The sequence below is a fragment of the Embiotoca jacksoni genome, unplaced genomic scaffold, assembly GCF_022577435.1.
Source record: "Embiotoca jacksoni isolate LCO1_2020_lvr unplaced genomic scaffold, fEmbJac1.0.p SCAF_8, whole genome shotgun sequence".
NCBI lineage: Eukaryota > Metazoa > Chordata > Actinopteri > Embiotocidae > Embiotoca > Embiotoca jacksoni.
The window spans coordinates 8,423,365-8,446,397 of NW_027185436.1; the positions used below are offsets into that span (position 1 = coordinate 8,423,365).

Sequence of the window (23,033 nt, forward strand, 5' to 3'; positions counted from 1 at the left end):
TTACTCTGATATATAAAAAGTTTATTATTATAGATATCCAGACATGTCTTATAGATAAGGAGTTCAAATGTACAGAAAGATCAACAGTGATTTAATGTATTTACACTCCATTCTTGGACTACGTCAAATGTCAGTGCATTTGTTTAACATTTAAAATCTCATCATCTGTCAATTCTAACCAAAAGTAGTTCCAACACCATTTAGATTCCATTAATTACTGACGGAGGTAACGGAAGAAATACACACACACACACACAAAAAAAAAATACAAATAAAAATGCCTCACTGACAAAACAGGTCATTACATTTTTGAGTATATTTTACTGCAAAACAGTTCACTGAGCAGATAATATGAAACCCCTTACTATGCACACGCAGGTGCAAACGTATTTCAGACATGTTTATAAAGGTAAGAACGGTCTCATGAAGTTGAAAAATTGGGAGATCACGGGGGGGTAGACTGGGGTCAGCTTACAAGGTCAAGTTTTCAGTGTCTTCCTCGATATTTTGTCTTGCTTCACTGTACAACATAAAAACAAAGCATTCCGACATTAAAAGATGCATGGATACCCTTGTTACAAGGGAAATACTAACAAACTTTACAAGTCTTCTAAATGGCCAAATGTCCTGCAATGGCTTAAGCATTACAGTGGTCGAACAACCACTTTGATCAAGCTTTATGAGATTCAAGCAGACTATCTTCTACTGAGCGAAGGATGTTGCCGACGAGTTTGCGGTACCTTATTTTCATAACTTACTATGGCTATGTATATCGTGGTTTTGGGGAGTCATTCATGAGCAGCGTATGTTAACAGCGTGATCTGCTGGAGGTGGTCAGGCAATCTACAGTCAAATAAAGCTTTCTTGAAATTTGCTGATGAATAATAATGCCATCGGAGACACGTTTCTGTTGGAGTAACCTACTGCCGATTCATTAGAAAAGTTCCTGTGGTGGTGCCACCAAAATTACAAATTTGAGTCATCTGTACAGAAGTTTGAGAGTCCTCAGTAGCATGTGGCCTCCAGCAGCGCAGGCATGTGTCTCATTACTGCAATGTCCTATTCTTCAGGTAGTTTACACTGCTGAGATAAATAAATCTCCCTCCAGTTCTTTTCGCCCTCTGGAACAAGGAAATCAGAACAAAGTGCAAATAAAGTAACTGTAATAAACCCAAAGGCTGTTAGAGGTGAAAAGCAGGGACAAACAGACTGATCATATATCTGGATAAATAATATGATTTTTCCCTTCCTCCTATTTTTTTTATTTTTTTTTAGGATTATGGCTCCCTCTGCTGGTCATATTGATCAACATGTCCCTACTACATCTCATCAGAGCGGTGCTGCTGTAATATAACAGACGGGGGGTTCCGGTCTATCCAGTTATCCTTGGATCCTGTGACCTCATATGTCACAGCAGATGCCACTACAGCATCAATGGATCCTTCCTGCGATGCCCCGACGCCACCAGCCGGCCCCGGCTTCATCTCTGCTGCCTGGGCAGGACCGGGGAAGTCTGCCGAAGAGTTGCTGTTAACGCCTGTTTCAGAGTCGGGTTGCTCCAACCGCTGGTAGTCGGGGGTGTGATTCTTCTGACCGCCTGCAAAGACGGCTTTCGCGTTCTCCACCTCTACGGGGGACCCCAGGTAGGGCTCCTCGTCTTCAGACTCGAGGTAGGATATGACATCTGTGCTGTCGGGCGGGATGGAGCGCAAGGTCCGGGAGATGACTGCAAACACGAACGGAAAACGGTTTTCCAGAGGCGAGCAGACAAAAAGCACAGCGTTGGAGGAGATTTAAAACTCATTAAAATCTCAGTCGTGCTATTTGTAAAATGAATAAAACAAGCGCAACGGCGATGAGCTCTACAGGGAAGCTCTTCACTAGGAAGTTTTGCATTTTGAGATAACTTACTGGAGGAGGGTGTGTAGAGTTCTTTCTGTTCAGTCTTTCCACCGAATGGATTGACTGACGGGAAGATGATGAGACAGAAAGAGAGCAGGAACACCTGGAGGACAAAGCCAAGGACGGAGTCAGAGGAAAGCACGGCAGAATGACAAAGAGCTTCGTACTTTCGACAAGAACAACAATCAGAAGAGGAGAAAAAAAATAGGCTAATTTACCATAACACAAGTGCTGGTTGTGCTGGCCTTCAAGGTCGACATCTTGACCATAGACTGTAGTTTCCTCAGTTGCTCTATCAAGGATCTGTAAGAACCGAGAGGAATGAATTTACTGTAGACTCAGAAACTTTGACTTGATGTGTTATGTAATATGAACTCGGAAGTAAACTCTCAGACTTCTTACATGTTCTGTTTATGAAGCATTTGGACTTTCTTCTGTAGTTCCAGGTTGTGCGCAGTACAGATGGCAACCCTGTGGTAGACATCGATTCAGTGATTAGTAGATTTATTTAGATGTACAAGTATTTGACCAACCATTTAAATCATATAAACCAGATACCAGATCTAAATAAATAAAGTATGCCTTTATGCCTCTAGATAAACCAGAGGCATACTAGGCATCTAGGCAGGCAAATTTAAATTAAAAGAGTTTCTCTATAAATTCTCCTTGCAGCATCTCTTCTTAAGTGCGAAATAGAAGCTGCAATCTCTCGTATTAATAATCATGTTACAAAAAAAAAAAAAAAAAAAAACCTGACCCTGTTCAGCATAAAGCAGGTATAGATAATGGATGGATGGACATTTGGATAATTGTTGATGAATTTAAACAGAAGTGTCAATCACTGCCGGCTGGAGGATTTGATGCTTTTTGTGAATATTCAGGGGATTTGAGGCGCTGATGAGACTGGGCATTTGAAGAAGTCAGAAATTAGAACAGGATTTTTGTTTTTTTTACTGACAATTTATAGACAAAACTATTAATTGATTAACGGACAAAACAGTGGGCAGATTAATTGATAATGAAAATAATTGTTAGCCTCGTGATTTTATGCGAGCCAAATTCATTTTAGTCAACTGTCAAGTTGTTTTGAACAAGGGAAAACTGCATCGTCCTCGAGTTACAAAATCTGAAAAATAACCATGATTCAAGAAAAAGAAAAAGAAAAAAAAAATCTTAAAACGCTATCCTATCAGTATTTAATCTGAATGCTAATCATATTTTTCTTTTTCAAAATAAATTTAGTTGGCTCTTCAGGATCATTAGCATGATATTAAGTTAAGTTAAGATATGCCTGCCATGATTAGAAATACGCAAGTAATCCCTGGAATGAGTGACTACAAACAATGTAGTGTAAAGAAAGATCCGCACCACATGTTGAAATTTCGGTTTCTGTCTAAGAATTTAATGAAGATAATTTGCGTCTCATCAGTCTAAATTGTAGCCTCCTCGTCTCACCTGTTTTCCAGTCCATCAACATAAACCTTCTTCTTCTTGCGGCTCTCCTGAGCAGACTGCTTGTTGCGAATCTTCCTTCTGACCCTCTTTAAAGTCCTCTCCTCTGCCTGTTACACAGAGTAGAGGCAGCTTTCACCACAATGTTGACAAGATAGATGACCACATGCGTAAAATAGCACTGAGTGGCACAGATAGGAAGACCAAACAGGAATTTTTTTTTTTTAATTAAGATTAATCCAGCAAAACAGGGCAAATATACTAAATAATCATAAGTGTGAAATATAAGATATTCATGTGTCCAAACAGTCCAAAAAAAAAAAAGAAAAGATAACACCGCTCAGGATTATTGTACAAGAAACTATTGAAAATGAATATAACAACAACCTTCAAACATTCAGCAGAATGGGTTTTGATTATGTTCCTTATTGCAATTACGATATTTTGCAGTTGCATTCCCTCCAATGCAGCGCAGCTTACAACGCGGCTCAGTGTTCATGATTGAGACAACAGCAGCTCAACTAAATACAGATGTAAACTGAGTGTTACCTTTGTGAGAGGCATGTGTGTGGGAATAGTCGCTCCCTCTTTTGCCAAAAGCCGCTTCTCCTCCTCAGTGAGCACGATGTCTTTAAACTGGAACTGCAGGGACAAAAAAAAACACAGACTTAAAAAGTTTTCTGATTTTTTTTTATTTTTTTTTTGTAGCCATCTCGTCTATATTATGCGTCAGATGATACTGGCATATCGACTGCATTTCTTTGTTCTGGCTATGACAGTGAGAGGAACTGACCTGGTCTGTTTTGTCGGCCTGTGTTGAATCCTGTGTCGAGTCCTCGATGGCCAAAGTGCAGGGCAGCTCGCTGGTGATGTCCTCCTCCATGTCGTCACTCACCAGGTCATCTGCCACAAGAAAATCATTCATTTAAAACAGACTTAATCTGATTTTCTGACCCTCTTGGCATGTTAAAGTTCCCCCATATCTTGCTACGCCCCCCCAAAAACTCTGCTCAAATCTTCTACGTTGTTTGACTTGTTAAATTAAAAAAAAAAAAAAGTTAATGTCAACATTAAAGATGTTCAAGAGTTCTTTGACAACACACACCCAGATCAATGAAGACATCTGTATCTGGCTTGTCCGCCCTGACACTCTGCAGCATGTCCATGTCCATGTCCATGCCCATGTCCATGTCCCTCCCACCGCTCTGCAGCAGAGAGTAGCTGTGATCTGCCTGGACTGTTAAGGCCTTAAGGCTCTCTGTCTGCAGCTCTCCGGAGGTCATCGGAGGGTCAGAGTGCACCGGACTGGGCTGAGAATAGCCGGGACTGGGCACAACGTCACTGTCACTGCTACCGGGACTCGGAAGGTTGTTATTTCCAGGCCCAGTGCTGCTGTCGTCAGAAATGCCGCTGTCGCTGCCCAGTGGAGAATGAGAGGGACAGATGGCCTCCATGTTGTCCTCTCCATCCAACAAGCTGGACAGAAAGTCTTCAGTATCCACACCTGTCAGCATCTGGGAGACAAAAGACAGCGTTAAATTCTAAAAAACACACGCGCACACACACACACACACCAAGGCTACATCCACACTCGCATGTTTTTGTTTGAAAACAAATAACTTTTGTTAGCGTCCACATTACTCTGGTATTTTTTAACCTCTAAAACTGAGACTTTTGAAAACCATTGCAGACCCTGTTTTAGTTTGAAAAAGCCAGGGCTGCATTTTAGTCCGGACAGATGGAAATGGAGACTTTTTAAAACGATGATGCAGATACCCTTGCTGCTTGGTTGGGTCTCGTCATCCCAAGCACGTGACCCTTTTCTGTAACAACGCAAACGACATCAGCCTGGAATACCAAAGGCGAGTTCAACTCAGATAATGAATTACAGGTGTTGCTGATATATTACTGGCGTGCTTTAAATGCTCCGTGATTGTGTAGTTCGTCTGGTATGTAGACTCAAAGATGTATATGTGACTGTTTCCACATCATGGACTTTACATTATTACAGTTAGTTAATCACAAAGCCGTATAAAGACATTCAGGTAAATGAGAAGAAAAAGTAAAAAAAAAAAAAAATACACACTGCAGCAGAAGCATTTTGAGTACGAGGAGCACTCATACGATCAGATGATGTTTTAGCAATATGAGCAGCTTTGTTCAATGTTTATTTTCCTCCTCTGCGAGTGAAGTCTTACCTCTTGTTCAGACAGCCAGGATTCGATGAGTCCGTTCCCATCAGGAAAAAAGGGCTCGGTAGATCCATCGTGGAACAGCAGCCCCAACAGGTCTGTCCCATCCATGTCTGGAAGTTCCTCAGTGACTGACATCTGGAGCAAAACACCACAGCAGGTTAAATATTATTTAAGAACCGCACCCACAGTTATGTACTATTTATATAATGTTTATATAGCTGTCAGTGTCTGGAATGTTAAGTAATGCAATTTTGTCAGAGTTTAAAGGCCATTTATTGGTCTTATATATTGCATGACAGTTCAGTTATGTGGAAATTTACTTACAGATATTAATTAATCAATTGTAAAAAAAAAAAAAGTATCCATTTTGTCTTCAAAAATATATTTTTCTAGATAAAATAAAACTTTTCGTAGGCGTGTTTAATTGTTTCATATCACTTAGAATTTTGGAGAAAACAAGCAATTTAAAAATGTCATTTTGGACACAGGAGTATGTCATTAAAATGCTTTAAAAATAATAATAAAAAAACAGATAATGCCACAGTCACAGATAATGAATATAATCGTTAGTTGTAGCTCTGCAGGTAGATGATGCGATTGTCTTAATTGAATTGATAGTCATGCTGACAAAGTTTTCCTTGGGTGATATAATTTGCAGTTGGGAAAAAAAAATAAATAAATTAATAAATCACTTAATATCAAAATACTGAGCAAATGCCACGGCGTTTAAAATTGCAATAATAACATAGTGACTTTAGTATTATGAGAACGTGGCATGGCAGGATTAAATCTGCTGCCAGGTCGTTTTCCTTTCTCTCCATGTGGATGCCTGTTTTGCTTGTACATCAGCCGCCAAAACATTTAGGGTAAAGCATCTAGATAAAAAAAATAAAATAAAAAATAATAATAATAATATTTCCCCCGTCAATAGGTTGATAACACGTGTCTCTATCTATCAAGCTACATATTGCATCACCACTACGGTCCCATAATGACCTCATCCTAGAAGGAGCCCCGCCCCTCCTCCCCCCCCCCCTCCAAGCCTTTGTCACGAATCTGAACACAATATCAAATGTCAAAACAAATAAAGATGCACAACCTTTTGCTTCTTAGCAGAAAACGACTGTTTCTGCGCGCCATTGTTTGCCACGGTGGAAGCAACACGCACGCAGTCCGGATGCAAGAGTGTCTTCACCGGATCCACAAAATAACGAATGTCTTTCAGCCATTTAAGACACGGTCGAAATGACCTACTTTACGGCAGGAGAGTGTTTCGTGAGTTTGAATAGGCTCGAAAATGCAATTGCCTTTTTTTTTTTAAATTTTTTTTTTTATTCCAATAACAAGACAGCAGGAAATGTCTTAGGCCAACACAGACGAGTCAGCCAACTAACGTTAAGCCCCAATAATCCTGTCAATAGTCTTTGCTGGTTGAGGGCGTGGTCCCTCCTCGTGTCATCAAAACGACACTCAAAAACATGAAATATCTGTCGAGTCGGCGTGAATTTTCTTACCGTTTGGTGACAGGAGACGAGAGTACCATTCAGGTCAACGTGTCCGGACGTCTTTTGGTCTCTCGAGTCGGCTTTTTTTTTTTTTTCCTCCGCTGCTACCGCCTACAGTCACAGCGCTTTTCCTCCTGAAACCACCTTCCAACGAGGCAAAATTTGCGTCATCACGCAAAGGCGGACACGAGTACGTGGTCTTCTTGGGTGCTTCTGGGAAGTGCCGTTTCACTGCCGCTGTAAATTCTGTACTCTCTATGAAAGAAATAAAAAAATACGTTTCCCTGCTCTTTGCAAACCCGTGTAAATGCTGGTACAAAAATACAGCAAATTAAAATTGTCAAAATTATGATTATTTTACAGCAAAAAAAAAAATTAAACTGCTGCCTGTGGAGTATCAGTGAATGCACCTCCGGGCATATTTAGTGTCTTTATTATATTGTATGATAATATTTTGCAGTAAAATATAGCAACAACAACAAAAAAAGTTAGAATGCTTAAACAATTATTTTATGAATAGAGACTGATGTGTTTCAAATTTAGATTTATTTTAATCAGCATATTACATGGCATCATCGAATTAAAAACCTAATGGCTGAAACTCGTACCGGAATTGTCTCGGTCAAAACTGAAAATGTATTTTGTCACATGAACTAACAACTTTGGTATCCTGGTATTCATCAAAGTTGGTATCCCGGTATTCGTAGCTCATTGTCATTTACTGGATTTTTCAGGCCACAAGGAAAACAATGAGGTCAACCAGTCTAACAGCAGGGACATTTTTATACAAGATACATAACATAAGATATAAAATCCCTATTTATACCATCACAGATATTAAGAAGTAAATTCAAACCAGTCTGTTTGATTCCATTACATGATTTAAAAAAAAAACAACAACTAAGGCATCGAAGTAAAGTGCAATTAAACATTAAAAACACCACATCTCATGTGTTGATTGCATGTTTCACCACTTTAACACTTTAGTATAATGTTGTGGATTTCTAACTTTTCCTTAATATTTCTGCTACATTGATTTTCATAGGGTTTGTACTAATTACAGCATAACTGCGCATTGCATGGGTGTGAGCTGTTCTGTATGCCATCTAAACATCAATGTTTACTTAAATAAATTATATATTTTTTTTAAACATTTTTCAACCTCATGAGAAATACAGGTTCCTGTCAGAAAGATGACACCGTAATGATTCACAGCCAGCAACATACAGAGACTAATTTTACTTACTGGAAGAGAGATACTAAAGTAAGAAATGCCAGATTTCAGAAGCTGAGTGTTGTCGTATACCATGATGTCAATTTATACTACTGCACTGAGAAGCACTTTTAAAATTTCTAATGCAATCCATGCAATCTCATCCCAGACTATGAAGTGAATTCATTTCCAGAGCAAAGCAGCAAATTTTGTCACAGAATGACACAGAGTTTTGACGTGTGGCGTAAACTACGGTAAACTTTTAGTCGTTCCTTTTTACTTGTTGTCCTCGGTCCGACTACCTGTGTGACCGCAGGCAAGCGCTCAACAACCCGCCTCTTGTGAGCGCGGTGTAGCAGGATCCGATAGACCCCAGTGATGGAGCTCCTGCAGTCTTTCCCCTGGTTGTTGAGGATGTGTTCTGAGCTGATTCCCAGTGTCTCCAGCGCTGCCTTTACCTCCAACTCTTCCTCCACCAGTTCAGATGAATCGCTCTCTGCTAGGTAGGATGGATCTAGTTTAAAGGGCTCCATGGCTCGAGGGAAGTCCACAGGGAGCAGCCACTCGCACCCCATCATCTGCTCCACGGTACAGCGGTCAGATGGTACGGGTTGGAGGATTCCTCTGATCAGCCTCTGGCACGCCTCCGGCACCCAAGTGGGCAAAATGTAGGCTCCCTCCATGATGCATCGCTTCAGTTTGGCCACTGTGTCTGCCCTGAATGGCATGGTTCCTGTCACCATAAAGAACAACATCACCCCCAGGGCCCAGATGTCCACAAAGATGCCAACGTAATGCTCATCCCGAAAGAGCTCGGGCGCGGCATAAGGTGGAGAGCCACAGAATGTGTTGAGCGTTTCATCTCGGCGGCTCAGCGTGCTAAACCCAAAGTCCCCGACCTTGACACAGGAGCGGCTGGTGTAGAAGACATTTTCGGCTTTCAAGTCACGGTGGATGATGTTATTTTCATGCTGTGGAACAACAAGGAGACAATAAGGTATGTAAGCATCACCTACAGTACTTGCACATTAATTCACTGCCTGAAGATTATCCAAACCATAGTAGATCAAGGTTTAACAATAATACAAATAGGACCTATTTCTTATGTCACCCTTGTGTCATCAATAATGAACTACATTTTATAAGATTTAGTGAAATATGGCACTTTTTGTTTTAAATCCAGGTGATTTATTTTGGTAGATTCTGATAAACAGGATCTGGTAGAAGCTTGAAGTTCACCTTCACCAAAACATGTGTTTTGATTATTGTGACACCATTTGGATGTTCGTGCATAAATCAAACGCAAATCATTATTCCAAATATTTTTACATGTCTGGTAGGGATTAGAGATAGCAACTGAATTTCCACTGATCTACTTTAGTATGTCCACAGCTATCATTTCTTCTAATCCATAAGAGTTTTTGTAAAAACACATCATCCTGTCTATCACATCTAAATATTCTAGGGATTAAAAGGATATTTGTTTTAATCTATTATTAAACTTTAAAAACTCAGAATACTCCTATCAGCAGGTTTATTACAATGTTGATGAGTCTGAAGTCTCAGTTTCTTTTTCTGTTGTAATTATTGTAAGTTAGTTTTGACACTGAATAAATATTTATTGTAAATGTTATGTATACATAGCATTTTTTAATTCTGGTTAAAAGCGATGGATCAAATCCTGTGTAGTGAGTAAAGAGTCTGTCATATGAGATTATTTGGGTTAGAAGATTAAATTAAATGTTAATGAACATCATGGTTGATGCTGGTCACAGTAGCAGCAGAATATGTGCATCACTAAAGACGAGAGTACATTTCTTCACTAACCTATAGCAGACAGTACAGGTTGTCATCATCATCATCATCATCACTGTTATGACTTCTAGGATTATAGGTATATCTTCAACAAAATAAATTCAGATTGAGATTTCCTGTAATTTTACTTTAACATACCACTTCAATATAAACGTCTGTACTGACCATGTGTTTAACAGCAGAGAGGATCTGAGCCAAGACAATCTTGCTATCAGTGTCAGAAAGTTTCCCTTCTGTAGTAATCTTGGTGTAGAGCTCTCCTCCCCCGGCGTACTCCATCACCAGGTGTAACCGGGACAAAGTCTCCACCACCTAAAGAAGAAAAGGACACGAAGCATTACATATGTTAGAATTCCTTAGTAAGAAGAACACGGGATGTAAGCTATATGAAGTATATATATATGAAGATCAGTATGAGAGGACACAGTATGAGTCAAACCTCATAGAGGCGTATGATGTTGGGATGGTGTAGTTTCTCCATGCTAGAAATCTCTCTGGACAGCAGCTTCTGGGTCTTCTGATCCAGCTTGGTTTTGTCTAAGATCTTTATAGCCACTTTGTCTGGTGATGCCAAGGGAAAACCTCATGGTCAATGATCACTGAAACATGATACATGTCTACAGCAGAACCAGTTGTATATAGAGCAATTAAAAGCATATGCAGAAATACTTCAAATTGGCATTGTATTTAAGAAAGAAATTTAATTTGGAAAATACATTTCTGTTAAAAAGGGGATTTATTTTTTTAATGGGTATAAAAGTGCCCCCACTGTGGCATTTATGATTAAAACCACATCAGTTTTCTAATAAAGTATGAATTAGTTTTTACATTAATCCTCTGTAGACAGACCATAGAAAATGTGAGCTTGGTTCCACATAGCAAACACAGAATTACGCCTGAAGTGACCAAGAGCGACGCTCTGCTGTACTTAATTTGATGGAGGATTAGCTGCACTCAGAAACCAATTTCCGTAATTATGTTCTCCCGGGGGGGTCAATTCCAAATTTGAGCCCTATCTTAAAAGGAACTTTTTGTGTTTGTAAATCAGGGGAAATGGCTCTTTTTCTGTCATACTGCTGGAACTCCAAGTCTGAGCAGATATGGAGGATCGAGCCAGGATGAGGAAATATAACAGGAACATAGAGCGCTGAGTCAGCTGCCTCAGCCCCTTTAAAAATGTGCTGAAAATAAGGTAACATTTTAAAAAATATACTCAAATTTACAAAGATCAAAATACTCGGGCTATGTCACATTCCAACAACTGATATCTCGGCTGTATTCCTCTAAATGATTCATACATTAAATGGGCCTCAGGTAACTGAATACAGAAAAGTTGTTGAGAGGCAAAATGGTGTTGCGATATCTAATTGTGCTTTAGTATGCATTATTAAGGCTGGTATGAGGCCCCCTTTCAGCTGTGACATAGCTTTCAATAGGAGCATTCAAACTGCATTGCAGCTCATATTGTTTTTGACTAAATGATACCACTTAATGCACACACACACACACACACACAACACGCGTGGGCGTGCATGTACGCGCACATATTCACGTAGCCCATAAAAGCCAGGTATACAGTAAAAAACATATAACCCCTTAAAACATAGAGCGTGCGCGTGCGCACACACACACACACACACACACACACACACACACACACACACAGAGCTACACACTCATTTTCCTCATTCTCTTTAGCCTTTGATGAGGCATGCAGCAATTTTAGCCGTCGCTAAGGAAACTGGAGATCTCTAATCAATCCATCTGTTCGAGGGCAGCAGACAGTCTGTCTCTTTGTGGCTGAATCAGCCCTCTGGCCAGGCACACATTGCCTTGTTAGTGAATTGCTACATAAGGAGACACTTGTTAAGTGTTGCAGCCCATTGACGGAAACAGCTTATCAGCCAACTTATTACTTGAACCTAATAAGAAGCCTGAGGGAGGGTGAGCTTAGCTAGTTTTATTTTATTTTTTTTATTTATTTATTTTTTTTAAAGATGAGTGTCTTTAGACTTCATCCCAGCAATGACCATTTTTACCTTTGGTGAGAGCATGAATTCCCAGCTTGACATGAGAGAAATTTCCACAGCCAATCTCTCCACGAAATTTGTAGAAGCCGATTCTTCTGCCCACTGTTAGCTCACGGACCACCCTGCAGCCAGATTACATAACAGAAGATGTAAAACTAATATTCTTTATGATGTACTGGAGTGGCATTACCAAAAAAGTATTTCACAGGGAAGGGAAATATGAAGAACCCCGATTCCAAATTAATTCATGACCACAAAAAAAACTAAATGATTTCTGCTCAATTTCTTGAACCCTACCTTTCATCCTGGCACATATCCAGGTTGAGTCTTTCCAGTGGAGTGAGGCGGCGGATGGTGGCCCCCTCATCGTCTGTGTTGATGTCAGAGCTGTCCTGGCGGCTCCAGCGGTTGTACCTTTGGCCAGTAGTAACCACAACTGTGCCTCCGATCGAGCCTCCGACAGAGTCTCCATTAGACTCCCTGGTGTCGGCCCCTGAAACTGAGCTGTTCCCAGTGGTGCCTGCTGTCCCAGCCCCAGCTGCAGCCCCATCCGGGCTACTCTCAGAGGGGCAGACAGCAGTCATCCTGCACGGGATGCCCAGGGTGGAGTGAGCTTAGCTCATAGCAGGACTGCATGCACAAGAAGAGAAAAGCATGAGCATTTTTCTGTAAGTACCGTGTGTGTTGTTCTGACGCACAATGATTGATGTTCCTAGCATTATGACAGCGCCTTTTAAAACTAAATGGCATGAAAACAAGAAGGACAATTGTTTTAGTAATATATTTGATGGTGCCTCCCTCTGACTTCTTAGCAAGGTATCACTTGTGTATTTCAGGCCAACTGCATTACATGTTCTATTTGTCTTTTTCTAATGAAATCAGATTAACATTAAATGGTTTAGTAAAACAGGATCTTTGTTGTAACTGTTATTAGCTCAGTAATTTTCCCCCACTTTTACAATGTGTACACAACAGTTATAATATTATATTCAACATTTGATTAAAAAAGTAAACAAACAACAGGCTTTTTCTGTAGAATTAAAGACTGTCTGCCTCCCTTTAACCGTAATCATAGCCTCGGCTATGGAGATATTCTGTACTGTCCTGGTGCCCCATCAACACTTCAGAAGTTAACCCTGTGTATCATAGTGCATTGCGCTTTATCACGAATGACAAATTTCATCATAGTTCTCTGGGTCACACAGTGGCTTGGACTTCCTTACAATCAAGAAGTTTTGACGCTTTTGAAGCTTCCAAACTACTTCACATCTCTTCTCTCATCTAAATCTAATAACTACTACTAATCGGTAACGAATAAATATTAGATATCCCTCAAGTTTGCACCAATGTTGGCAGAACTGGATTCAGGCCCTACAGTACGCACCTACTAAAATAAATGAATGAACAACCAACAGGCCTCATACTTAGAGTCTTACATTCCCCTTGGGATTTTAAAGTTTTATTATCTGGTGTTTTTTATGATTGTTGTGACTGTTTTTTATTAATTAATTGATTATTGTATAGTTGTGTTATTTTGTTTGCCGATTGTGTTCTTGTGAATGTTTCTTGTTGTCAGGAGAGGTTTTTTTTTTGTTTTTTTTTTATCTCAATGAGATATTCTGATTAAATAAAAATGTCTATATAAATATTTGTTTTACACAAACAGAGGGCTCACATAATCCACATGATGTAAAATGAAAATGCTAAACTTAAATAGGTAACCACAACCCATCCGTGATTATCCATTCGTGAAGTAACTGCAATGGCTCTGCTGTACGAACACAGATTCCAAAAAAAGTTGATATCAAGCAGATTTATGAGACAAAATCGTTTACTTACTTTCAGACAGTTGAGCCATTTAGAAGGTAAATCCTTTCAGAGTCCTTGCCCAAATATCATAGCTGTTTATCTGAATCAATTGACAAAAGTTATGAGTGAATGTTCGTCTGAATTTCAATGAAAGAGGACAGAACCTCCGGTCCATGGGTCCAATCACATGCTGCATCCAAAGTTTCCCAAATCTGTTGCATCTGAAACTGTCCTCGCCTCGATTGAAAATTAGGGTCACTTTGTCATCTGAAGCTTGAAGCAGTCGTTGTCTTGTTTCAATTCAAGAATTTCCACCTGTTGATGTTTTAGTTTTCCTTACTTGTAACGACTGAAGAAAAGAGCGCAGACTTGAGATAAACCATGCGTTATTGGATTCATACTCGCTGTCGTCTCTCACCAAGGAGGTCTGCAGAGCTTTAATGGACTCTTTTGAGTCGCCAGGGTATAAATAGGCCGCAGGGTGAGGAGGAGGGAAGAGAAGCTGGATGGGGAGGTTGGTGGAAAGAGGTTGAACAGATGATAGTGTCAGGGTGCTGCCGTGGGGTGGTTAGCAAGACAACCTGGAATAAAGCACAAGAGAGATGCAAAACCATGAAAACATTCCTTTTCACTTTAACACAATTTGCATTTTAAATAGTTTTTCCTCGTGTTTTTTTTTTTTTAACTGTCAGAACATAATTATAACAATTTTATTAATTCAAGTTTTTTTCACCCTCCACATGGAAGAGTTTGTGAGCATAGGTTTACACAAGTGAGCCTGTGCATTTCGACTTGAGTGCCCATTAATGAGAATTGTAATTGTTACTTAATTTAGTGCTTGTGAGTCCTGAATCAAGGGCAATGCAGACTGAGGTTGCCATGAGAGCCAGAATAAACAAATTAGAGATCTTCATCACTCTCCACCACAAATAAGAGACGCACAACCTGAAATACCAGCATGACTAACCGTTATCATTTCAAATGCAGACCATGAGTGATTACTGTCACTCCCTCATCTGTGTTTGTGTGTTTATGTGTGATGTGCGTGGGTGAATATGAGTTTAATGAGGTGATAACTGCCTGCTGCTCTGAGAATTCAGCTCTAACAACGTCCCATGAGAGGAAAAAGAAAAGGTGAATCTGAGGTGAAAGAGAACAACAAATTAAAAATACACTATATATATTTTTTATATTGATAACTTAAATCAGCCAGACAAAATTAAAAATTACCACGTTTAATTACTCTAATTACCCAAAATACTATGCTCTACACTCAAATTTTTTTGCTAAAGATTTTGTTGTTTCAAAATGACATTGTAACTGATGGTTCTGTGACACTTCTGAGTGCGATAGGGAAATTTAAGTCAGTGAGACACAGATGAAATCATACTGTTTTCATGTGATTGATTCACATAAGAAAAAGCATACGTGTACATGTATGTATAAACTAATCTCACACTTTAAAAGCTACTAATTGTAACTTTCGACACACATACAATGGCCAAAGTTAAAGCTCAAAGTGAATTTGGGTAACTGTTTCATCCCACTTGGTATGGAGTGAGTGTGTCGTCCAATGATTTGGTAATTGGTAATGTTTTTAACTATGAGGTAATAAAAATCAGTCAATAATGATATAAGCTGTGGCTGATTTTACAGTTTCCATCCTTAACCTATTAAAAGGATGTTCAAAAGAAGATACTGTCATGACTTAACATGATGTGTGTGATGTCCGATGGACAAGAATAGAAATGGTTAACTTAGTGTAACATGGTGCTTTAAAAAGCTCTTCTCTCAGTTGTGTCCATATTAAGATGAATTGATGCAGGTTGAAGCTTCGCTAGCAAATCAAAGCGATTGTCTTTTGTGAGACCTGGAGTCTTCCAGCCTTCAAACACCTTCCTGCCATCGCACCATGAATATCTACGCATTGATCTTAGGCTGCCTAAAAGGACTCGCTAAGAGACGAGAGGCCTCCACTTTACAGCACAAAGCAACACACGCTGAATACCAGCCTTTTATGTGTGTAAATAAAAAGACTAAAGGACAACAATTGATGAAATAAACAGATCAATAACACTGGTTTGTCCCATGCAAAAAATATCGGTTTCTTGTGTATTTTTGTGCACTGGGTTAAATTGTGTTTTCAGAATTTCTCTGTAACTCATTCACATATAAAACAATATGTATCTACTCATGTGGAGTAGGATAAGTTCTGGGTCACAAACACCACCAGCTGTAACATACCTTGGAATATGGCCACTGGAGGTTAAAAGACTGATGCTTTGCATCCTACAATTGTCTTTTGCTTCCACCGGAGAACAAATCTACCTGGTTGCTTGGTGATGGACACTGACGAAGCGTGTGTGTTTGTCTTTATGTCAGGCTGAGGATTAGGCATTAACTGGAACTGAAGAGAGCACACAGTGTTCGCTATACCGTACTCCATCAAGCCAGAGAGTACTCCTGTTAATAATGTGCACAAGCGGACTGAAAGCTATACAAACCCACTAATACATACACAAATACAGAACAACAGTGCACATGTGGAAGAACTACACACCCTGCAATTATACTGTACATTTTTCATACCTTTTCTGATTGTGAATTCAAGCTACTAAAATCAATATAAAAATCATTAAAAAAAAATCAGCAGCTTCATGAAATGGCTCAATTTGCCTTTTTCTGTTTACAATCATTTTCTTTCTTTTTTGGGGGGGAGGTTTGGGGGTGAGAGGGGAGGCTGCTACTCAGCCAAGTAAACAACCTTAATCAGTTTAGTTGCAAAACCTTTGAAGAGTATTTGCAAAGCTATATTGAAGGGATGTCTTTAGAAATTAGAAATTTTATAAAGACTGCAGATTTTTATTAAATTAGTAATTATCAAATTTCAAAGATGCTCTTGAAGGCTTGCAAACTTGTAAATGTCCAATACTGGGCTGTGTGTGGGCCTGCCTCTTTTAATGTAGAAAAATACAACCAAATATGCTGCGTTTTAGTATTATACTCTACTTATACAGAAGGATACATTACTGACAATTCGAAAAAAACAATTGCAGACTTACGATCTTATATTAGCCTGGTCACTTTCCTTATCCGAATATTTTACTGACTTGAAGACTGACCAAGTGATGGGCAACAAAATGAGGTGAACTTGTGTATTATGGGCAAAAACCTTTGACTTTTAATGAGCCAGCTGCATCCAGTCCTTAAATCCTTGCTGTTTTCAGTTTGGCAGATCAACAACTTCAAAAAACGGCATATGAATATGCTGTTTATCACAACCCACTCTATAAGTGTGCAAACAACCAGCCCTTCATCAACAAACACATTAAACTTCGCCAGGTACGGGGTCCTTACTCACCAGACAGTCAATCATCTGTCTGAGGATCCCCGAAGGGAAGAAATAGCGTTTGCCTGGTGCACTGTGCTGCTGATCACGCCGCTAGCATCAGCAGCCTCTTCACACGCTTCAACAACGGAAAGCGCAAGAGCCCCTCAACAGCAGCTGTGGATGAAGAATTGCTCGTTCTTTCCATCTGTTACGGGTTCCCTTCACAAAAATGCCTCTTTGTCTTGTCTTTAGCCAGACAAGGTGTGAGGACAGAGGAGCTGCTCACATGACCGGCTATCACTAAGCACCTGTAGAAGGAGTTCCTCCTCTCTGAAAAGACCCCTTCATTTCCTTTCCATTAACTTTGCAACCGTTGAGCTTGTATCCCATTCTCCCTTTGTTGTTGTTGCTGCTACGCATTCAGGCAGATGTTTCATGCACTCGTGAACACAAAAACGTACACGCCCTTTCTATGAGGTTTCAAACATTCCGCCAGCAAACACACAACATCTTAACTCCATACCTGCAAATGCCACACCTATACTACAGTTTCATTTTTTTTGTGTGTGTGTTACTTTAGCATGTGTTACACGCATGGTGTGTGTGTGTGTGTGTGTGTCAAACGATTCAGCCAACTATTTTCAAAAGCCCTACGCACCGACGAAAACAATCTAAATTACATTTACAATTTACTTTAGTTCACAAGAATTAATAGAATGTGTGCGCATAACTTAGGCCCCTTGATTGAATGCACACAACTGCTACACCTGACTGGATGCGTAACTTCATATACACATGACCGCCAGACCTGCCTTCACGTGCAATGTCATTGGTGCACTGCTGCAAATGGCACACCTCACTTAAGAATTTACTGAAGGCTATAAGAAGGCTCAGTCTGTTTTCGCCATTATTCTGGGGCGTTCTGTGAGGTGTAGGCGCTTGCTCAGTTCAACTTCAACTTCTTTCATTTCAATCCACCATATGACATAGAGACACGCAGATGGATCAAAAAAACTGTTTCTCACAGTCCCACTGGGTGCAAAATAAATAGACAAACAGGAAAAGCATATATACGCAACAACAACAACAACAAAAATGATAAAACAAACAATGTAGTGCAAATAATGGTCCAGAGTTCAGAGTTTATGGGGCGAGAGGGGAGAGAGGGGAGAGAGTTCAGCATCCTGACAGCCTCACGGCCGAAGCTGTTCCTCAGTCTGGAGGAGCTGCACGGGGGCTGCGTGCGGTACGTCCTCCCAGAAGGCGGGAGGCCGAAGAGGCTGTGTGAGGGACGGGCTGAGTCTCCCACGATGCTGACTGCTTTGCGGGTAAGGCGGATGTTGTAGATGTCCAGGAGGGAGGGGAGTGCGGAACCAACGATCCTGCCAATGATTGCGGCCCCGGTGCGTAAACAACCACCCGCCGCTATGAAAGGCAATGTGTTCCATCAGATATCGTGTCGAGGGGTACACTCCCATCCTCACGCTCAAGATACCCAGCAAAAATCAACTTCGGTGTTTATAAATATTGCCGCACCCTCCAATTGCTCACGTCAATGTTTTTTTTCCTGTTGGTTTCGTTATTTAGAGTATCCGAGAAAGCCGGTCGACACTGTATTTGTGGCCCCTGCCTGTTGATATTGTTGTCGTGGCAATGTTATAACTGACTGAAACACCCAGCCACCTGGTTAAATAGCGGTGAAAACAAAATTCACTTTTTTTTTTCATATCGCCTGCCATAAATTCTAGTTTAAACATTGCGGGCATCAGCAGCAGCTCACCATACATCACTTTGGACTCAAGACGACGCGCCAATATGGACGTGTAAATTATCAATCAAACTCTATAGTGCAGATGAGGCATTTGCTACAGCCTGCCAAAGAACACGTTCACACGTGTAGGCAAAAATTTGGATATATCAGGTGGACGACACGCTGAAGGGAGACTGTTGCGTGTTCGTTGGCTGAATCGTCCGACTCCTCAAAATCAACTCATGTGAACCGAAGTGCCAGCGTGACACATACGTCTCCCGCGTCTCCGTTGCAAGTCTGTAGGGCTGTTTTCACCTGACATTAGCAGTCCGTACCGGCGTGGTCCAATCACAAGTGGCCAGCTTTAAGCCGTTTGTTTCCGCCTGGCGTTATCATGTTTCTCTACATGGTTTTTGAGTGACCGGATCTCGCTTCCCCGCTCTAAATGCGAATGAACACGTAGCGTATGTGGCCGCATGCGTCCCAGACCGCCTTCGGATGCAGCCTGAGCAGATCGGATCTCAATGAATGCGTTCACGTCGTACTTTTTTGCTGGCCACTCGAGATCCGATCTCGCCGGGATGCGTGTTGATGCCGGGTGGAAACAGGGTCTACGTGAATTGTCGCTGTGCGTAAATAAGCCGATTGACGAGAGTCGGCTGAATTGTTTGACACTTCGTAACCTTTCTGCAAGCAGACACATGCACGAGCACGCGGCACGCACAAGTGTGCACAGAGGCGGTGTGTAGCGAGCCCTCTCCGCGTGAAGCTCCCCAGTGTGTTAATTGAGACGCACGGCTGACAACGATGTGAAGCTCAACAGTGAAAGAGCTACGACAGGACTATGGGACCTAGGAACGGAGAGGCAGGCCTCTCTGGAATCTATGGGGCAAATATTTCACATTTCTTCCCCCCCCCCCCCAAAAAAAAAAAAAAAAAAAAAAAAAAAAAAAAAAGAAAGAACAAAGAAACAGACTGACCTCTAAATCCCCCCCCCCCCTCCCGACACACACAGTCCAAACCCAAGCTGTACAGTTTACACTAAAACTAAAGCAACAGGAAATAACTTTTGACCAAAAAAAACTAACTTTTCAAATAATCAGCTGAAATTCAGGCTAACTACACGAGCTGGACATTATATTAATTTCACTATTCTTCCTACAACTAATTTGGGATATTTTTGTGTTGCATGACTGCTTTAAATTCCTCTGTGCTCCTACTTTGGCTGTGTACTAAAACCTGTTATTCCCTAAGCCTGCATCAACAGAGAACACACAACGCTGTATAGATTCAAGTACATCTTAGTGAGCACAGAGAGCTAGATATGCCTCTGAGGCCTTAACAAGTTACCATGACACTAAATGCAGGCAGCACAATAACATAAAAATGAAGTAGACTCTGGAAATCCTGGTTCCAGTCTAAATCTTTTTGGCCATGTATTTCTTCCGGCTTAAAAGAGCTGTCTGGGGTTGCATGTTATTCACTATCAGCACATCAAAGAGGTTTGCATCAAAGAAAAAAAAACAAAAAACACATGAAGCACGATGTTTCATGTTCTCTGGCTGATTGACCATCAAAGGAATAAGAATTAAGAACAAATTTCATTCAGGTGGGAATAAAAAAAAAAGAACCCAAAAGGACTATTTTTGCTTCAAATAAATGGAAATAGATTCAGCTTCCAATCGACAATACTGAGAAGGATTATAATTGTAATGCTGTACATTAAAGATCCTCTTACATTTTGTGTGTGTATATATATATGTGTGTGTGTGTGTGTGTATTATTCATGTTCTGGTTATTTACTTCTATAGGCCAAAAAAAAAATTTGTTGTTGTGGGTAAATACATTAAATAATTCTAGTTTCAGCAGTGTACTTATCCAACTCGTCCTTATAGCAACACAACAAGCAAAGTTTTGAATAATTATTCTCTGTAAAAACCCTTTTGTGCGACTACACGACAGAAGAAGATCCTTAATTATGCACAATGTGAGTACAAATGACTAGCATTGTTATGAAGACAAGTAAAACCCAGTCAGAGAGCAACAGGTAGTACTTCAGCCAAGACTCTGCCTATTCACAGCCCGGTGTCATCAAGCTGACCTCTTAAAAGGGGAAAAGAAGTTAATCGGAGCCATAGACGGTGTCAAAAGTTAAGTATCACACTGTGCGTGCGTCATGTGCGTGCATGCGTGCGTAATTGCCAGTGACTTATAGTTGATGCAGAGTTGAGTGTTTTGGTCGCAATCCTTGCAAAATAGGACCAACATATATTACAATTGGACGTTATAGAAAACGCATCAGGAGTCTCACTCTCGTATAATTTCGACCCATAGTAGTTCTGGTACCCGCAGACATACCGAGATGCCGGTGGTCGCTGCACGGGGGAAATGTCTTGTGACTGCGGCGCAGCCTGTTAAGGTTTTAGGAAGATGTTTTTGCAACGACATGCGCGTATTCGGGCGAAAGCGTTCTTCCGAGGAAGTAAATCTCGAAGTGCATCAGTTCATTGATCTGTCTGACCGCGTTCAGTGACAGTCAACAGTTAATATCCCCCGCAGCAGGCCATTCCCCGTGAAGCCGGGCACGTCCGAACACAACCGTACCGCGACAAAAACACCAACGGTGTTGCGTGGGAGAATTCGTCTCACCTGGCCGGGTGTCTTCGCGGGTCCGTGGGGCGAGCGTTTACCGAACCGGCTGCGGAATGCATCTTCTCCGACGGCCGGTGACATTGAGCGCACTGGCTCTGCTGCAGCTGCTCCCCGGTTCAGTCTGTTGTGAAGGAAATCCGCTTAAAGAGCAGGTGAGCGGACGAATCAACGGCGGCCCGAGTCCACCGTGCGGCTTTCGTCCAATGAGATGCAAGAATTAGGACCACTTGGGTTCGGTACCACAGGCGCTGTCCCGTGCAGCGTGCAGGTGGCGGGAAGCAGCAGGTAGCCCGACCTGTGCGTGTCACGCAACATGCTCACTGATCGGGCTGTTAGTACTGTAAGAGGGTCAAAGTGGGGTGAAGGGACCAGCGTGGGACGCTGAAGGGACTGTAAAAGATGTGCGGATAAATGGTTAATACCACACCGGTCACTCACAGGTTGCGGTCTTTCATATGCAGTTCCTTAAACTTAAACTTCAGCTGTGTCTGTAGACTGCAAGCTGATTTGGCGGCTTCAACTGGAATAATGAAACAAATAGAATGTATGCGAGTCTACTATCGAGATGTTGCATAATCCTGTGATTACATTTGCTCTCAGGCCACTAATACATTCATCTCATTAATTTGTTGGAAACAAACAACAACAAAAAAGGTCAAGTCCAAATTAACCTTCATTGGACTAATCGATAATTGACATATGGCTGTAAAATACTCCTGAGAGGTTTTTAATCAACCAGTAGAGCTGAACTACAAGGAGCTACTACTAACTTTATTTCTCATTACAAATATTTACCAGAAGCTTAATGATACTATTTTGGAAGAAAATAATCCACAATGTATGGTTTGCCAACATTGGTCTGTATTACACGCCCTCTGAACCTACTTTAACTTATTTTCAACCAGTCCGGGCAACGGGAGCAATTTGTAAAAGCAATACTGAAATATAATCAGCCACCATATAAACATAAAATGCCCCAGCGTTGCACATTCATGCTCCCAGAATGGAGCAACTTCAGCCTTAATGTGGAGAAGTGTTTCTGGCCATCGAGTGACTGCGAATACAATGATCACTTATTTTTGTCCTTCTGGTGTTGTTTCAACAAACTCCTGAGGGAAATATCTATCTCTTTTGCTGCAATAGCAGTCAGTTGGTAACTTTGTGTCTGTCATTTGGGCCAGGGGATTTATAGGGTCCTGCAGTGTTGGGTGATAATACTTTGTCCGTTCATTGCTGTTAGCATTCTCTTCCATGGAAGAAAGCGACACCTAAAATTTCATGGTTATAATACGCTCAACAGCCTTTCTGAATATACCCATACCTCAATATGTAAATTTTAAAACCATCAAGCTCTCAGGACGTGGATGAAAGACTAGCCC

The 23,033-nt window shown here is 40.9% G+C and overlaps 2 protein-coding genes across 4 annotated transcripts; both read right to left on the reverse strand.

Annotated features, from left to right (window-relative positions):
• creb3l3l (cAMP responsive element binding protein 3-like 3 like) lies at positions 1-7,218 on the reverse strand. Its single transcript, XM_069138265.1, has 10 exons — positions 7,064-7,218; positions 5,553-5,684; positions 4,460-4,868; positions 4,148-4,257; positions 3,904-3,996; positions 3,358-3,464; positions 2,305-2,373; positions 2,121-2,205; positions 1,912-2,005; positions 1-1,726 (listed from the first exon to the last, which is right to left on the reverse strand). The coding sequence occupies exons 2-10, from the start codon at positions 5,682-5,684 to the stop codon at positions 1,320-1,322; spliced, it is 1,506 nt and encodes a 501-aa protein (XP_068994366.1). The 5' UTR covers positions 7,064-7,218; the 3' UTR covers positions 1-1,319.
• A 363-nt stretch (positions 7,219-7,581) lies between these two features.
• nim1ka (NIM1 serine/threonine protein kinase a) lies at positions 7,582-21,788 on the reverse strand. 3 transcript variants are annotated; one of them, XM_069138798.1, is made up of 7 exons: positions 21,652-21,788; positions 13,952-14,502; positions 12,410-12,742; positions 12,122-12,234; positions 10,522-10,643; positions 10,248-10,394; positions 7,582-9,238 (listed from the first exon to the last, which is right to left on the reverse strand). In XM_069138798.1, exons 3-7 carry the CDS (start codon positions 12,694-12,696, stop codon positions 8,480-8,482), a joined length of 1,428 nt encoding a protein of 475 aa, XP_068994899.1. In that variant the 5' UTR covers positions 12,697-12,742; positions 13,952-14,502; positions 21,652-21,788; the 3' UTR covers positions 7,582-8,479. The 3 variants fall into 3 exon arrangements, with proteins under 3 accessions (XP_068994899.1, XP_068994900.1, XP_068994901.1); XM_069138799.1 differs by lacking the exon at positions 21,652-21,788 and adding an exon at positions 17,283-17,309; XM_069138800.1 differs by lacking the exons at positions 12,122-12,234; positions 13,952-14,502; positions 21,652-21,788 and having other exon boundaries at positions 12,410-12,741.
• Positions 21,789-23,033: the final 1,245 nt, after the last annotated feature.

What these genes read in the sequence shown, in the direction of transcription:
- creb3l3l (XM_069138265.1), bottom strand. Translation starts at nt 5,684, where the DNA reads ATGTCAGTCACTGAGGAACTTCCAGACATGGATGGGACAGACCTGTTG. An exon ending in CACACATGCCTCTCACAAAG is followed by an intron (nt 3,465 to 3,903) that starts GTAACACTCAGT and finishes TCTGTGTAACAG; the next exon opens with GCAGAGGAGAGGACTTTAAA. An exon ending in ACTCTACACACCCTCCTCCA is followed by an intron (nt 1,727 to 1,911) that starts GTAAGTTATCTC and finishes TCGTGTTTGCAG; the next exon opens with TCATCTCCCGGACCTTGCGC.
- nim1ka (XM_069138798.1), bottom strand. Translation starts at nt 12,696, where the DNA reads ATGACTGCTGTCTGCCCCTCTGAGAGTAGCCCGGATGGGGCTGCAGCT. An exon ending in AATTCATGCTCTCACCAAAG is followed by an intron (nt 10,644 to 12,121) that starts GTAAAAATGGTC and finishes TGGCATCACCAG; the next exon opens with ACAAAGTGGCTATAAAGATC. An exon ending in ACATCATACGCCTCTATGAG is followed by an intron (nt 10,395 to 10,521) that starts GTTTGACTCATA and finishes TTTCTTCTTTAG; the next exon opens with GTGGTGGAGACTTTGTCCCG.